This window comes from Streptopelia decaocto, assembly GCF_964273445.1.
Source record: "Streptopelia decaocto genome assembly, contig: HAP1_SCAFFOLD_2301, whole genome shotgun sequence".
Taxonomy (NCBI): domain Eukaryota; kingdom Metazoa; phylum Chordata; class Aves; order Columbiformes; family Columbidae; genus Streptopelia; species Streptopelia decaocto.
The window spans coordinates 1-15,926 of record NW_028115074.1 but is presented as its reverse complement, the minus strand read 5'-3'; the positions used below and the strand labels follow the sequence as shown (position 1 = coordinate 15,926).

The 15,926-nt window shown below is 59.2% G+C and overlaps 2 protein-coding genes across 2 annotated transcripts; both read left to right on the top strand.

Annotated features, from left to right (window-relative positions):
* Positions 1-1,088: 1,088 nt before the first annotated feature.
* LOC309452976 (E3 ubiquitin-protein ligase TRIM39-like) lies at positions 1,089-9,894 on the top strand. The gene is made up of 7 exons (XM_082077621.1): positions 1,089-2,661; positions 3,584-3,708; positions 5,869-5,903; positions 6,386-6,642; positions 7,352-7,374; positions 7,444-7,565; positions 9,254-9,894. The coding sequence occupies exons 1-7, from the start codon at positions 2,179-2,181 to the stop codon at positions 9,799-9,801; spliced, it is 1,593 nt and encodes a 530-aa protein (XP_081933747.1). The 5' UTR covers positions 1,089-2,178; the 3' UTR covers positions 9,802-9,894.
* A 1,526-nt stretch (positions 9,895-11,420) lies between these two features.
* Positions 11,421-15,106, top strand: LOC309452975 (uncharacterized protein; the record flags this gene model as incomplete). Its single annotated transcript, XM_082077620.1, has 2 exons — positions 11,421-13,381; positions 14,998-15,106. Exons 1-2 carry the CDS (start codon positions 12,264-12,266, stop codon positions 15,104-15,106), a joined length of 1,227 nt encoding a protein of 408 aa, XP_081933746.1. The 5' UTR covers positions 11,421-12,263.
* Positions 15,107-15,926: the final 820 nt, after the last annotated feature.

The window sequence follows — 15,926 nt, the reverse complement described above, 5'->3', positions numbered from 1 at the left end:
CCCAGGGACCCCTATATCCGCCCCCCCCCCGCCCAGGGACCCCCAAACCCCCCACGTGTCCCACCTGGAACAGGAAGTTGAGCCTCAGCAGCGCCTCCCGGTCCCGCACCGGCGCCGCCATCGCGCCCCCCGATTGGCCAACGCCCCTCGGGGGTGGGCGGGTCCACGCTTCCCATTGGCTGCGCTCTGGACAGGGCGGGGCAACATCCCTATAAGGATTGGAGTGGGCGTGGCCGGCTCGTCCCCGCTTCCCGGCGCCGCCGTTGTGCGTCACTTCCGGCGTCGGGCGCGACGGGCGGTGAGTGCTGCTCCCTCCTATAGGTCCCCCCTATAGATCCCGCCCTATAGGGGCCTCCCCAGGGGCGCCCCCGCGTGACGTCACCCGCGGGGACCCCCCCCCGTGGCCCCGCCCCCCCCCCAGGGCCGCCCCTATAGACCCCGATCTATAGGCGACACCCGTTCTATAGGCGCCGTCCTATAGATCCTCTATAGGCGCCTGTGGCTTCGCTATAGGTGCTCCGGGCGGGGCATCTTCTATAGGGGTTGATCCTATAGGGGTTTATTCTGTAGCAGCCGCCCTGCTCCTATAGGTTGAGCGGCCTATAGATCCCATAGGTTGAGCAGCCTATAGATCCTATAGGTTGAGCAGCCTATAGGTTGAGCAACCTATAGATCCTATAGGTTGAGCGGCCTATAGATCCCATAGGTTGAGCGGCCTATAGATCCTATAGGTTGAGCAGCCTATAGGTTCCTGAGGCCCTTTGAACCCAATTCTGACGCTTTGCCCCCGAAAAGCAGCGGCGCCCCCTGATGACGTCATCGCCTGGACCGAATCCGCCTCTTTTCGCCCCAAAATCGCCGCCGACACGTGACGCCGTTTTCCCGCCAAAACCGCGACCGATTTGAGGCATTTTCACCCCAAAACCGCGTTGGATTTGCACCATTTGCTTCACAGCAAAATTCCAGCATCGATTTGACTGATTTGAGGCGTTTTCACCCCAAAACCTCCTCGGATTTGCACCATTTGTCCCCCCCGGACCCTTTTGATTCCTTATTTTATTTAATTTCATTGGGGTTTTTTTACCATTTCCGCCTCATTTCCGCCTCATTTCCGCCTCATTTCCGCCTCATTTCCGTCTTATTTTTATTTCCTTTCTTTATTTTTTTCTTCTTTCTTATTTTTTCTTATTTCCTTTTATATTTTTTATTTCCTTTCTTTCTTCCTTATTTTTTCCTCCCTCCCTTCCTTCCAACTTCCGTCCTCCTTCCCTTCCCCTTTCCCCCTTTCCTTCCTTTCCCCTTTTCCTTCCTCCTTCCCATTTCCTCCTTCCCTCCCTTCCCCTTTCCTTTCTCCTCCCTTCCCCTTTCCTTTTCCTTCCCCTTTCCTTTTCCTTCCCCTTTCCTCCCTCCCTTCCTTCCCCTTTCCTTTCTCCTCCCTTCCCCTTTCCTCCCTCCCTTCCTTCCCATTTCCTTTCTCCTCCCTTCCCCTTCCCTCCCTTTCCCTTTCCTCCCTCCTTTCCTTCCTCTTTCCTTTCTCCTCCCTTCCCTTTTCCTTTTCCTTCCCCTTTCCTTTCCCCTCCCTTCCTCTTTCCTTCCTCCTCCCTTCCCCTTTCCTTTTCCTTCCCCTTTCCTTTCTCCCTTCCTTTTTCTTTTCCTTTCTCTTTCCTTTCCCCTTCCTTCCCTTTTCCTTTTCCTTCCCCTTTCCTCCCTCCCTTCTTCTTTCCTTTCTCCTCCTTTTCCTTTTCCTTTTCCTTTTCCTTTTCCTTTTCCTTTTCCTTTTCCTTTTCCTTTTCCTTTTCCTTTTCCTTTTCCTTTTCCTTTTCCTTTTCCTTTTCCTTTTTTCCTTTTCCTTCCCCTTTCCTTTCCCCGCCCTTCCCCTTTCCTTCCTCCTCCCTTCCCCTTTCCTTTTCCTTCCTCTTTCCTTTCCCCTCCCTTCCCTTTTCCTCCCTCCCTTCCCCCTTCCTCCCTCTTTCCTTTCTCCTCCCTTCCCTTTTCCTTTTCCTTCCTCTTTCCTTTGTCCTCCCTTCCCCTTTCCCTCTTTCCTCCAATTTCACCCCTATCCCATTTACACCCCACCCACCCCTTCCCCCCCCAACCCCCCACTTCCCCCACACCCCCCACTTCCTGGAACTGCCCCCCCACACCCCCCACTTCCCGGAAACACCCCCCATTCCCACCATGTCGGTGTCGGAGGCTCTGGCCGCCCTGCAGGTGGAATCCAGCTGCTCCGTGTGCCTCGAGTACCTGCGCGACCCCGTCCTCATCGAGTGCGGCCACAACTTCTGCCGCGCCTGCATCACCCGCTGGTGGGCGGAGCTGCGCCGCGACTTCCCCTGCCCCGTCTGCCGCAAGACCTCGCGCCGCCGCGCCCTGCGCCCCAACCGCCAGCTCGCCAACCTGGTCGAGGCCGCGCGGCGCCTGCGCCACGCCAAGCGCAAGCGCCGCCATCCCGCCGACTACGCCGACGACACCGACAGTGATCCCAATGACACCGGTGACACCGGTGACACCACCCCGGAGTGGCGCTGCAGCCAGCACGGCCGCGCGCTCACGCGCTTCTGCCGCCGCGACCAGGCGCCGCTCTGCCCGCTCTGCGAGGCCTCGCTCGCCCACCGCGCGCACGACACCATCTCCATCGCCCGCGCCAGGCGCGAGTGCCAGGTGGGCGCCCGCGGGGCTCCATCGGCATTTTCAGCCCCATATCTCGGGGTTTCAGCCCCAAATTTGGACCCAGATTTGGCCCCATGGCTGATCATGGAGGGGGTTTGGTTGGGATGAGGCTCCATCTGTGTTTTCAGACCCATAGCTTGGGGTTTTAGCCCCAAATTTGGACCCAGGGGTGGTTGTTAAAGGGGTTTGGTTGGGTTGAGTCTCCGGCGCTGCTGTCGGACCCGGAGCTCGGGGTTTTAGCCCCGAATTTGGACCCAAATTCCCATTTTCTCCTTCCCTCCCTTCCCCTTTCCTCCTTCCCTCCCTTCCCCTTTCCTCCTTCCCTCCCTTCCCCTTTCCTCCTTCCTTCCCTTCCCCTTTCCTTTTCCTTCCTCTTCCCTTTTTCCTCCCTTCTCTTTCCTCCTTCCTTCCCTTCCCCTTTCCTCCTTCCTTCCCTTCCCCTTCCCTCCCTTCCCCTTTCCTCCTCCCTCACTTCCCCTTTCCTCCTTCCCTCCCTTCCCTTTCCTCCTTCCTTCCCTTCCCCTTTCCTCCTTCCCTCCTTTCCCCTTTCCTCCTTCCCTTCCCCTTTCCTCCCTCCCTTCCCCTTTCCTTTTCCTTCCTCTTTCCTTTCTCCTCCCTTCCCCTTCCCCTTTCCTTTTCCTTCCTCTTTCCTTTTTCCTCCCTTCCCTTTCCTCCTTCCTTCCCTTCCCTCCCTTCCCTTCCCTTCCCTCCTTTTAGCCCCAAATTTGGCCCCAGGGCTGGTTGTTAAGGGGGTTTGGTTGGGATGAGTCTCTGTGTTTTCAGCCCCATATCTTGGGGTTTTAGCCCCAAATTTGACCCGGGGGGAGGACTCAGGGATTGGGGGCGACTGTGGGGATTGATGGGGAGGGATTTGGGGCAGGGGTTCCCCATAGCACCCCCTGTTCTCCCCCAGGAGCAGCTGCAGCAGCAGCTGGAGCTGCTGGAGCAGAAGCTGGCGGCCATCAGCGAGTGCCGAGCGCGCGAGGAGCGGAAACCCGCCCAGCTCAAGGCAGGTGACGGGGACACGGGGACAGGGACGTGACGGGGACATGGGGGCGCATCTCATATATCAGCCACAGCACCCCGAGAACGCCCCAGGTCATTTGATGTGGGAAGCTAAGCAGGGTCGGGCCCGCTCAGTGCTTGGATGGGAGACCAGCTGGTCCAGAGAGGTTCTCCTGCCCCTCTGCTCTGCCCTTGGATAAAGGGTTTAGTTCAGATACTGTCAGGATACACTTGGGGAACTTATATCTATCTATCTATCTATCTATCTATCTATCTATCATCTATCTATCATCTATCTATCATCTATCTATCAATCATCTATCTATCTATCTATCAATCATCTATATATCAATCATGTATCTATCTATCAATCATCTATCTATCTGTCATCATCTATCTATCAATCATCTATCTATCTCTGTATCTATCATCTATCTATCTATCTATCATCATCTATCTATCTATCTATCATCATCTATCAATCATCTATCTATCCATCTGTCATCATCTATCAATCATCTATCTATCTATCTATCTATCATAATCTATCTATCTATCATCATCTATCAATCATGTATCTATCATCATTTATCTATCTATCATCATCTATCAATCATCTATCTATCAATCATCTATCTATCATCATCTATCTATCTATTCATCTATCTATCCATCATCATCTATCTATCTATCTATCTAATCTATCTATCTATCTATCTATCTATCTATCTATCTCTCTAATATATGCAGCCACAGCACCCCAGGATCGCCCCATCTCGTGTGATCTGGGAAGCTAAGCAGGGTCGGCCCCGGTCAGCACTTGGATGGGAGACCTTATGTATATATACACAGCCATAGCACCCTGGGAATGCCTGATGTGGGAAGCTAAGCAGGGTCGGGCCCGCTCAGTGCTTGGATGGGAGACCAGCTGGTCCAGAGAGGTTCTCCTGCCCCTCTGCTCTGCCCTTGGATAAAGGGTTTAGTTCACATACTGTCAGGGTGCACTTGGGGAACTTATATCTATCTGTCTATCTATCATCTATCAATCATCTATCTATCAATCAATCATCTATCTATCTGTCATCATCTATCTATCAATCATCTATCTATCAATCATCTATCAATCATCTATCAATCATCTATCATCATCTATCTATCAATCATTTATCTATCTATTCATCTATCTATCCATCATCATCTATCAATCATCTATCTATCTATCTATTTATCTATCTATTCATCTATCTATCTGTCTATCTATCATCATCTATCTATCAATCATCTATCTGTCATCATCTATCAATCAATCATCTATCTATCTATCTGTCATCATCTATCTATCAATCATCTATCTATCTATGTATCTATCTATCTATTCATCTATCTATCTATCATCATCTATCTATCATCATCTATCTATCTATCATCATCTATCTATCAATCATCACCTATCTATCAATCATCTATCTATCTATCTATTTATCTATCTATTCATCTATCTATCTATCTATCTATCTATCTATCTATCTATTTAATATATGCAGCCACAGCCCCGAGAACACCCCATCTCATGTGATCTGGGAAGCTAAGCAGGGTCGGGCCCGCTCAGTGCTTGGATGGGAGACCAGCCGGGCTCAGCGGGTGCTGTGGGCTGAGCCAGCACTGCGCCTTGTGGCCAGGAAGCCAGTGGGTCCCGGGGGTGGATTAGAACCTTCCAGAAGCCCATATCTCGGGGTTTTAGCCCCAAATTTGGCCCCAGTGCTGGTTGTTAAGGGGGTTTGGTTGGGATGAGGCTCCATCTGCATTTTCAACCCAATATCTTGGGATTTAACCCCAAATTTGACCCCTTTGGCTGATCATGGATGGGGGTTGGTTGGGTTGAGTCTCCATCTGCATTTTCAACCCAATATCTTGGGATTTAACCCCAAATTTGGCCCCTTTGGCTGATCATGGAGGGGGTTGGTTGGGATGAGTCTCCATCTTTGTTTTCAGCCCCATATCTTGGGGTTTTAGCCCCAAATTTGGCCCCAGGGCTGGTTGTTAATGGGGTTTGGTTGGGTTGAGGCTCCATCTGTGTTTTCAGTCCAATATCTTGGGGTTTAGCCCCAAATTTGGCCCCATGGCTGATCATGGAGGGGGGTTGGTTGGGATGAGTCTCCATCAGCATTTTCAACCCAATATCTTGGGGTTTAGCCCCAAATTTGACCCCATGGCTGATCATGGAGGGGGTTGGTTGGGATGAGTCTCCATCTTTGTTTTCAGCCCCATATCTTGGGGTTTTAGCCCCAAATTTGGCCCCAGTGCTGGTTGTTAAGGGGGTTTGGTTGGGATGAGTCTCCATCTCCATTTTCAACCCAATATCTTGGGATTTAACCCCAAATTTGACCCCTTTGGCTGATCATGGAGGGGGTTGGTTGGGATGAGTCTCCATCAGCATTTTCAACCCAATATCTTGGGTTTTAGCCCCAAATTTGGCCCCAAATTTGGCCCCATGGCTGATCATGGAGGGGGGTTGGTTGGGATGAGTCTCCATCTGTGTTTTCAACCCAATATCTTGGGTTTTAGCCTCAAATTTGGCCCCAAATTTGGCCCCATGGCTGATGATGGAGGGGGGTTGGTTGGGATGAGTCTCCATCAGCATTTTCAACCCAATATCTTGGGTTTTAGTCCCAAATTTGGCCTCAGATTGGGAGGGTTTGGTTGGGCTGAGGCTCCATCTGCGTTTTTGGGGGGCAGAGGACGGTTTGGCGGCGCCGGGAGCGAATCGCGCGCGAGTTCCAGGAGCTGCACGAGCTGCTGGAGCAGGAGGAGCAGCGGCTGCTGCGGCGCCTGCGGGACGAGGAGCTGGAGCTGCTGCAGCGGCTCCGCGACAACCTGGAGCGGCTCGGCGAGCGCCGGAGCCTCCTGGGGGCGCTGGCACAAGAGCTGGAGGAGAAGAGGACGCAGCCGGGGCCGGAGATGATGCAGGTGAGGGGGGGGACCAATGGGGTTGGGGTTGGGGACAAGGTCGTTGGGATGGGGTCGTTGGGATGGGGTTGATTTGGGGACGGGATCATTGGGATGGGATCATTGGGATGGAGTTGGGGACAAGATCATTGGGATGGGATCATTGGGATGGGGTTGGGGACAAGATCATGGGGACAAGATCATTGGGATGGGGTTGGGGACAAGATCATTGGGAATGGGATCATTGGGATGGAGTTGGGGACAAGATCATTGGGATGGGATCATTGGGATGGGGTTGGGGACAAGATCATTGGGAATGGGATCATTGGGATGGGGTTGGGGACAAGATCATTGGGATGGGGTTGGGGACAAGATCATCGGGATGGGATCATTGGGATGGGGTTGGGGACAAGATTGTTGGGATGGGATCATTGGGATGAGGTTGGGGACAAGATCATTGGGATGGGATTGTTGGGATGGGGTTGATTTGGGGATGGGATCATTGGGAATGGGATCACTGGGATGGGATCACTGGGACGGGATCACTGGGATGGGATCACTGGGATGGGATCACTGGGACGGGATCACTGGGATGGGGTTGGTTTGGGGACGGGATCATTGGGATGGGTCATTTTGGGGATGGGATCACTGGGATGGAATCACTGGGATGGGATCACTGGGCTGGGGTCGCTTTGGGTCCAGGTTCATTCTCCCATCCTCCCCACCCCAGGACATCACGGAGACCCTGGCCAGGTAAGCCCCGCCCCCCGGGCTCCGTTTGGGGCCGTTGGGTGGGATTTGGCTCATCCGGCCGCACCGCAGGTGCCGAGCGGCGCTGGAGCCGGCGGAGGAGCCGGCGCCCGTGGCCGTGGAGCTGCAGCGAACCTTCGGCAGCTTCCCCCGGCAGCTCTTCACACTGCAGTCGCTCACCCGCCGCCTCCTGGGTGAGCAACCGCCCCTCAATCACGACATCGCGTCAATCAATCGTGGACGTCAATCAATGGTGGACGGATGACAGTTGGATGATGGACGGACAGATGGATGATGGACGGATGACAATTGGATGATGGATGGATGATGGACAGATGACAGTTGGATGATGGATGGATGGATGAGGCTTGGATGATGGACGGATGGATGATGGACGGATGGATGGATGGATGACTCTTGGGTGATGGACGGATGACAGTTGGATGATGGACGGATGATGGATGGACAGATGGATGACGGATGGACAGATAGGTGGTGGACGGACAGATGGATGATGAATGGGTGGATGATGGATGGATGGATGGACAGATGATGCTTGGATGATGGACGGATGACAGTTGGTTGATGGATGGATGGATGGATGATGGACGGATGACAGTTGGATGATGGACGGATGATGGACAGATGACAGTTGGATGATGGATGGACGACAGTTGGATGATGGATGGATGATGGATGGACGGATGGATGATGGACGGATGGATGGATGATGGACGGACGGATGGATGACGCTTGGATGATGGACAGATGACAGTTGGATGATGGACATGTCCCCATGTCCCCTCTGTCCCCTTGTCCCCCCATCCCCCTCTGTCCCCCCATCCCCCTTTGTCCCCTCATCCCCCATTGTCCCCCCATCCCCTCTGTCCCCATGTCCCCTCTGTCCCCCCATGTCCCCTCCTGTCCCCCTGTCCCCTCTGTCCCCCTTTGTCCCCCCATCCCCCATTGTCCCCCCTGTCCCCCCATCCCCCCACCCCCCTTTGTCCCCCCATCCCCCTTTGTCCCCCCATCCTCCTTTGTCCCCATGTCCCCCCATCCCCCATTGTCCCCCCATCCCCTCCTGTCCCCCTATCCTCCCATTCCCTCTTGTCCCCATGTCCCCCCTGTCCCCTCCTGTCCCCCTTTGTCCCCCCATGTCCCCCCATCCCCCATTGTCCCCCCATCCCCTCCATCCCCCCATCCCCCTTTGTCCCCCATGTCCCCTCTGTCCCCCTTTGTCCCCCCATCCCACTTTGTCCCCCTGTCCCCCCTTTTCCCCTCTGTCCCCATGTGCCCTCTGTCCCCCCGTCCCCTCCTGTCCCCCCATCCCCTCCTGTCCCCATGTGCCCCGATCCCCCTTTGTCCCCCCATCCCCCTTTGTCCCCCTATCCCCCCATTCCCTCTGTCCCCATGTCCCCCCTGTCCCCATGTCCCCCCATCCCCCTCTGTCCCCCTGTCCCCCCATTCCCTCCTGTCCCCCTGTCCCCCACTCCCCCTTTGTCCCTCTGTCCCCATGTCCCCCCATCCCCCTTTGTCCCCCCATCCCCCTTTGTCCCCCATCCCCCTCTATCCCCATGTCCCCTCTGTCCCCCTTTGTCCCCCCATCCCACTTTGTCCCACTGTCCCCCCTTTTCCCCTCCTGTCGCCCCGTCCCCTCCTGTCCCCATGTCCCCCCATCCCCCTTTGTCCCCCCATCCCCCTTTGTCCCCCCATCCCCCTTTGTCCCCACATCCCCCTTTGTCCCCATGTACCCTCTCTCCCCCCCTGTCCCCCCATCCCCTCCTGTCCCCATGTCCCCCCATCCCCCTTTGTCCCCCCACCCCCTCCCCTCCCCCCATCCCCCCTTGTCCCCCCCTCTCACCACCTCCCATTAACCCCACAGACGACCTGACCCTGGACCCCGACACCGCTCACCCCAACCTCCTCCTCTCCCCCGACCTCAAGAGCGTCCGCTTCGTGGAATCGGGCCCCCGCAACCTCCCGGACACCCCCCGGCGCTTCACCGTCTACCCAGTGGTGCTGGCCGCCCAGGGCTTCACCTCGGGCCGCCACTATTGGGAGGTGGAGGTGGGCGACAAGACCCACTGGGCGCTGGGGGTGTGCAGGGACTCTGTTCGGCGCAAGGGGGAGCTGACGCCCCTCCCGGAGCCCGGGTTCTGGCGCTTGCGCCTCTGGAACGGCGACAAGTACGCGGCCACCACGTCGCCGTTCACGCCGCTGGCGCTGAGCGTGCGGCCGCGCCGCGTCGGCGTGTTCCTGGATTACGAGGCCGGCCGCGTGGCTTTTTACAACGTCACCGACCGCTCGCACATCTTCACCTTCACCGACACCTTCACCGAGACGCTGCGGCCGCTCTTCTACCCGGGGATCAGCGCGGGCAGGAGGAACGCGGCGCCGCTCGTCATCCGCCCGCCCAGCGACTGGGAGTGACGGGGACAGGGCGGGGGGGACAGGGCGCTGGGATCGGGTGGCACTGGGATCCAGTGGTGCTGGGATCCAGTAGCACTGCGATCCGGTGGCGCTGGGATCCGGTGGCGCTGGGATCCGGTGGTGCTGGGATCCAGTGGTGCTGGGATCCAGTGGTGCTGGGATCCGGTGGCATTTTGGATCCGGCGGTGCTGGGATCTGGTGGCGTTGGGATCCAGTGGTGCTGGGATCCGGTGGTGCTGGGATCCAGTAGCACTGCGATCTGGTGGTGCTGGGATCTGGCGGCATTGGGATCCGGTGGCACTGGGATCCAGTGGTGCTGGGATCTGGTGGTGCTGGGATCCGGTGGCATCATGAGCCAGTGGCATCAGGATCTGGTGGCGTTGGGATCGGGTGGCGTTGGGATCTGGTGGCATTGGCATTGGGATCCGGTGGCGCTGGGATCGGGTGGCGCCAGGATCCTGTGGCACTGCGATCTGGTGGCATTGGGATCCAGTGCCACTGGGATCCAGTGGCACCGGGATCCCGTGGCACCGGGATCCATTGGTGCTGGGATCTGGTGGCGTTTGGATCCTGTGGCACTGGGATCTCATGGCGTTGGGATCCGGTGGCGCCGGGATCCAGTGGCACTGGGCTCCGGTGGCATCGGAATCTGGTGGCGCTGGGCTCTGGTGAGCTGGTAGGGCTGGAATCCACCAAGGCAGTAACCCCGGGATCTGGTGAGCTGGTAGCACCAGGATCCCCTGGCCCCAGGATCCATTGAGCTGGTGGCAGTGGGATCCACTGAGGCAGTAACCCTGGGTATCTGGTGAGCTGGTAGAGCCGGGATCCAGTGGTGCTGGGCTCTGGTGAGCTGGTGGCGCTGGGATCCACTGAGGCAGTAGCCCAGGGATCTGGTGAGCTGGTAGCACCGGGATCTGGTGAACCGGCACTGCTGGGCTTTGGCTCTGGAACATCTGGAAGTACCGGGATCCAGTGAGCTGGTAGCACCAGGATCTGGTAGTGCTGGGATCCAGTGAGCTGGTAGCACCTGAATCCAGTGAGCCTGTAACCCTGGGATCTGATGAGCCAGTACCACTGGGATCTGGAGAGCTGGTAGCACCGGGATCCAGTGAGCCGGCACCGCTGGGGTTTGGCTCTGGGACATCTGGAAGTACCGGGATCCGGTGAGCCGGTACCGCTGGGATCTGGTGAGCCAACACCACTGGTGTTTGGCTCTGGGACATCTGGAAGCACCGGGATCCAGTGAGCCAGTAGAACCACGATCCAGTGGGCTGGTACCACCAGGATCCAGTGATCCAGCACCACGGCGGTTTGGCTCTGGGACACCTGAGGCCACCGGGATCCAGTATGGCTGGGATCTGGTGATCCAGCACCGCGGGGCTTTGCCCATGGGACGCTTGGCGCTGCTGGGATCTGGTGATCGAGCACCACACGGATCTGGCCCCAGGACGTTTGGCGCCACTGGGATCCGGCGATCCAGCACCACAGGGATCTGGCCCTGGAATGTTCGGCACTGCTGGGATCTGGTGATCTGGCACCACATCTGGCGCAGTTGGGATCTGGTGATCTGACACCACGAGGATCTGGTGATCCAGCATCACAGGGATCTGGCCCTGGGACATTTCGCACTGCTGGGATCCGGTGATCCGGGCACCACGGGGATCTGGTGATCCAGCACCATGGGACTTTGGCCCTGGGACGTTTGGCGCTGCTGGGATCTGGTGATCCAGCACCACGGGGATCTGGTGATCTGGCACCATGGGACTTTGGCCCTCAGACATTTTGTGCTGCTGGGATCTGGTGATCTGACACCATGAGGATCTGGTGATCCAGCACCATGGCACTTTGGCCCCAGGATGTTTGGCGCTGCTGGGATCTGGTGATCCAGTACCACGGGGATCTGGTGATCTGGCACCACGGGACTTTGGCCCTGGGACGTTTGGCACTGCTGGGATCCGGTGATCTGACACCATGAGGATCTGGTAATCCGGCCCCACGGTACTTTGGCCCTGGGACGTTTTGTGCTGCTGGGATCTGGTGATCTGGCACCATGGGACTTTGGCCCTCGGATGTTTTGTGCTGCTGGGATCTGGTGATCCAGCACCGTGGGGATCTGGTGATCCGGCACCAAGGGACTTTGGACATGGGACATTTGGCGCTGCTGGGATCTGGTGATCCAGCACCACTGGGATCTGGTGATCTGGCACCATGAGACTTTGGCCCTGGGACGTTTGGTGCTGCCAGGATCTGTTGATCCGGCACCACGGGGACCTGGTGCTGCTGGGATCGGGTGATCCGGTGCTGCCGGGTTGTTCCCCTGATCCAGTGGGTGTGGGGCCGCGTCCCCCTCCGTGTCCCCCGTGTCCGTCTGTCTGCGCCTCCCTGACCCCGGGTGTCCCCGTGTCCACCCACGTCCCTCTGTGTCTGTGTGTCCCACGTCCCTTCATGTCCCTTTGTGTCCCATGTCCACCCGTGTCCCTTTATGTCCGTGTGTCCCATGTCCCTCTCTGTGTCCCATGTCCATCCATGTCCCGTTATGTCCCTGTGTCCCACGTCCCTTTATGTCCCTCTGTGTGTCCCGTCTCCCTTTATACGTCCCTCTATGTGTCCCCATGTCCACCCATGTCCCTTTATGTCCCCCATGTCCCTCTGTGTGTCTCATGTCCCTTTGTGTCCCTCTCTGTGTCCCATGTCCCTCTGTGTGTCCCGTGTCCCTTTATGTCCCTCTATGTGTCCTCATGTCCACCTACATCCCTCTCTGTCCCTCTGCGTGTCCCATGTCCCTCTGTCCATCCCCATGTCTCTCTGTGTGTCCCCATGTCCATCCGTGTCCCTCTGTGTGTCCCCACATCCCTCTGTGTGTCTCATGTCCCTTTATGTCCCTCTGTGTGTCCCCATGTCCACCCATGTCCCTTGATGTCCATGTGTCCCCATGTCCCTCTGTGTGTCCCATGTCCCTCTGTCCATCCCCATGTCCCTCTGTCCATCCCCATGTCCCTCTGTCCGTCCCCTTGTCCCTCCCCGCCCCTCCCCTCCCCGTCCCCACGTCACTCTGTGTGTCCCCATGTCCCTCTTTGTCCCTCCCGTGTCCCTCCCCGCCCCCTTCCCCTCCCGTCCCCGCCCCTCCCCTCCCCGCCCCTCCCGCGCCTGTCACCCGCGCGTCCCCTCCCGCGCCACCACTCGCGTCCACCCCCCGTCCCACTCGCGTCCCGTCCATGTCCCCCCCGTGTCCCGCCCCGCGCGGCTCGCTGGCCCGGCTGGCCCAGGCCACGCTGTGTCCCGTTTGCGGGGGGGCGCTGCGGGACCCGGTGCTGCTGCCGTGCGAGCACAGCTGCTGCCGCTCCTGCCTGCGCCGCTCCCGGGATGGCACCATTGGCACCGATGGCACCATTGGCACCGATGGCACCGATGGCACCACCGGGGGGGTCCCCGGGGGTGTCGCCGTCGTGTGTCCCCGCTGCGGCCGCTCCAGCGCCCCCCAGCGGCTCCGCTCGCCCGTGGCTTTGGCCGTGGAGACGCGCATCGCGCAGCGCCTGGCGCGGGGGGGGCCCGCGGGGCCGCCGAGGAGGCGGGGCGGCAGGTGAGGGGGGGGGAACCGGGGGGGGGGGACCCAGGCGTTCGGGGGGACCCGGGTGTTCGGGGGGGACCCAGGTGTTCGGGGGGGACTCGGGTGTTCGGGGGGACGTGGGTGGTGGTGGGGGGACCCAGGAGTTCGGTGGGACCCAGGCGTTCGGGGGGGACGCGGGTGGTCGGGGGGACCCAGGTGTTTGGGGGGATTTGGTATCTGGGGGACCCAGGCGTTCGGGGAGGGACCCAGGTGTTCGGGGGGGACCCAGGCGTTCGGGGGGACCCAGGTGTTTGGGGGAGTTTGGTATCTGGGGGGACCCAGGTGTTCGGGGGGACTTGGGGGACCCAGGCGTTCGGGGGGGACCCAGGTGTTGGGGGGGATTTGGTATCTGGGGGGACCCAGGCGTTCGGGGGGGACCCGGGTGTTCAGGGGAGACTTGGGGACCCAGGCGTTCGGGGGGATTTGGGGAACCCAGGTGTTCGGGGGACCCAGGTGTTTGGGGGGATTTGGTATCTGGGGGGACCCAGGTGTTCGGGGGGGACCCAGGCGTTCGGGGGGACCCAGGTGTTGGGGGGGATTTGGTATCTGGGGGGACCCAGGCGTTCGGGGGGGACCCGGGTGTTCAGGGAGACTTGGGGGACCCAGGCGTTCGGGGGGATTTGGGGGACCCAGGCGTTCGGGGGGGACCCAGGCGTTCGGGGGATTTGGGGGACCCAGGTGTTCGGGGGGACCCAGGTGTTTGGGGGGATTTGGTATCTGGGGGGACCCAGGTGTTCGGGGAGGGACCCAGGCGTTCGGGGGGGGGGGGGGCGCGGGTGTTCGAGGGGGGACGCGAGTGGTTGGGGGGACCCAGGCGTTCGGGGGGAGGGACCCAGGTGTTCGGGGGGATTTGGTATCTGGGGGGACCCAGGCGTTCGGGGGGGACCCAGGTGTTCGGGGGCAAACCGAGTGTTCGGGGAGACTTAGGGGACCCAGGCGTTCGGCGGGGACGGGTGGTGGGGGGGACGCGGGTGTTCGGGGGGGGCGCGGGTGTTTGGGGGGACTTGGGGGACCCAGGCGTTCGGGGGGACCCAGGTGTTCGGGGGGGATTTGGTATCTGGGGGGACCCAGGCGTTTGGGGAGGGACCCAGGTGTTCGGGGGGGATTTGGTATCTGGGGGGGACCCGGGGGTTTGGGGACCCAGGCGTTCGGGGGGGGGGGGGATTTGGTACCCAGGGGGCACTGGGGAGATTTGGGTGGATCCGGGGGGGGGGGCTGGGAGTAAACTGGGCGGGGGGGGGTACCCAGGCGTCCGAGGGGACTTGGGGGGGGGGTGCCCCCCCCAATATCCGGCCGTGCCCCCGTGTCACGTGCCCCACGTGCCGGGCCGCCTGACTGTGTCCCCGCGGGGGGGGGTGGGTGGTGACCGTGTCACCCGTGGGTGTCACCCCAGGGTGGGGGACCCAGGCGTCCGGGGCCTCACGTGCCCCGCCCCCCCCACCCCGGGCCGGTTTGGTGACATTATTGGGGGGTGACGCTTGTTTTGGTGCCACTTTGTGCCCCCCCCGGGGACATCGGTGGCACCGCCCCCCCCCATTCTATCCCATTGTCCCCAATTTTGGTGACCCCCCCCCGTGTTTTTTTCGCAGCTTGGGGGCCCAACTCCGCGCAGACGCCGCCCCCCCCCCGCGCCCCCCCCCCCAAAACGAAGAGCCCCCCCCCAAGAGCAGCTCGGCCCCCCCGCCCCCCCCTTGCTGACCCCCCCCCCCCCAAAATAAACGCCGGTTCCCCCCCAATGCGGCGCCACCTTTAATACCCACGGGGGGAGGGGGGGGGCGCCCCAAAACAGGCCCCGCCCCCCCCAAAAAAAGTGTGGGGGGGTGAGATTGATTGGGGGGGGGGTCAGGCAGTGATTTGGGGGGTTCAGGTTTCATTTGGGGGGGGCTCAGGCATCAATATTTGGGGGTGTTCAAGTCTCATTTTGGGGGGGTCAGGCATCAATATTTGGGGGTTCAGGTTTCATTTGGGGGGGTCCGAGGTTTAATTTGGGGGGGGGTTCAGGTTTCATTTTGGGGGGGTCCCAGGTTTCAATTGGGGGGTTCAGGTTTCCATTGGGGGGGTTCAGGCATCAATATTTGGGGGCCCGGGTTTCAATTGGGGGGGTTCAGGTTTCAATTGGGGGGATGCCAGGTTTCAATTAGGGGGTTCAGGTTTAATTTGGGGGGTCCCAGGTTTCAATTGGGGGTTCAGGTTTAATTTGGGGGGGGCTCAGGCGTCAATATTTGGGGGTTCAGGTTTCATTTGGGAGGGGTCCCAGGTTTAATTTGGGGGGGGCTCAAGTTTCATTTTGGGGGGGTCCCAGGTTTCCATTGGGGGGGGGGGGGTTCAGGTTTAATTCGGGGGGGGCTCAAGCATCAATATTTGGGGGGGTTCAGGTTTCATTTGGGGGTCCCAGGCATCAATATTTGGTGGGGGGTTCAAGTTTAATTGGGGGGGGGGGCTCAGGCATCAATATTTGGGGGGGGGTTTGATCCCTGAGCTGATTGGTTGGTTGGGGTGGGGGGTGTGATTTTGGGGG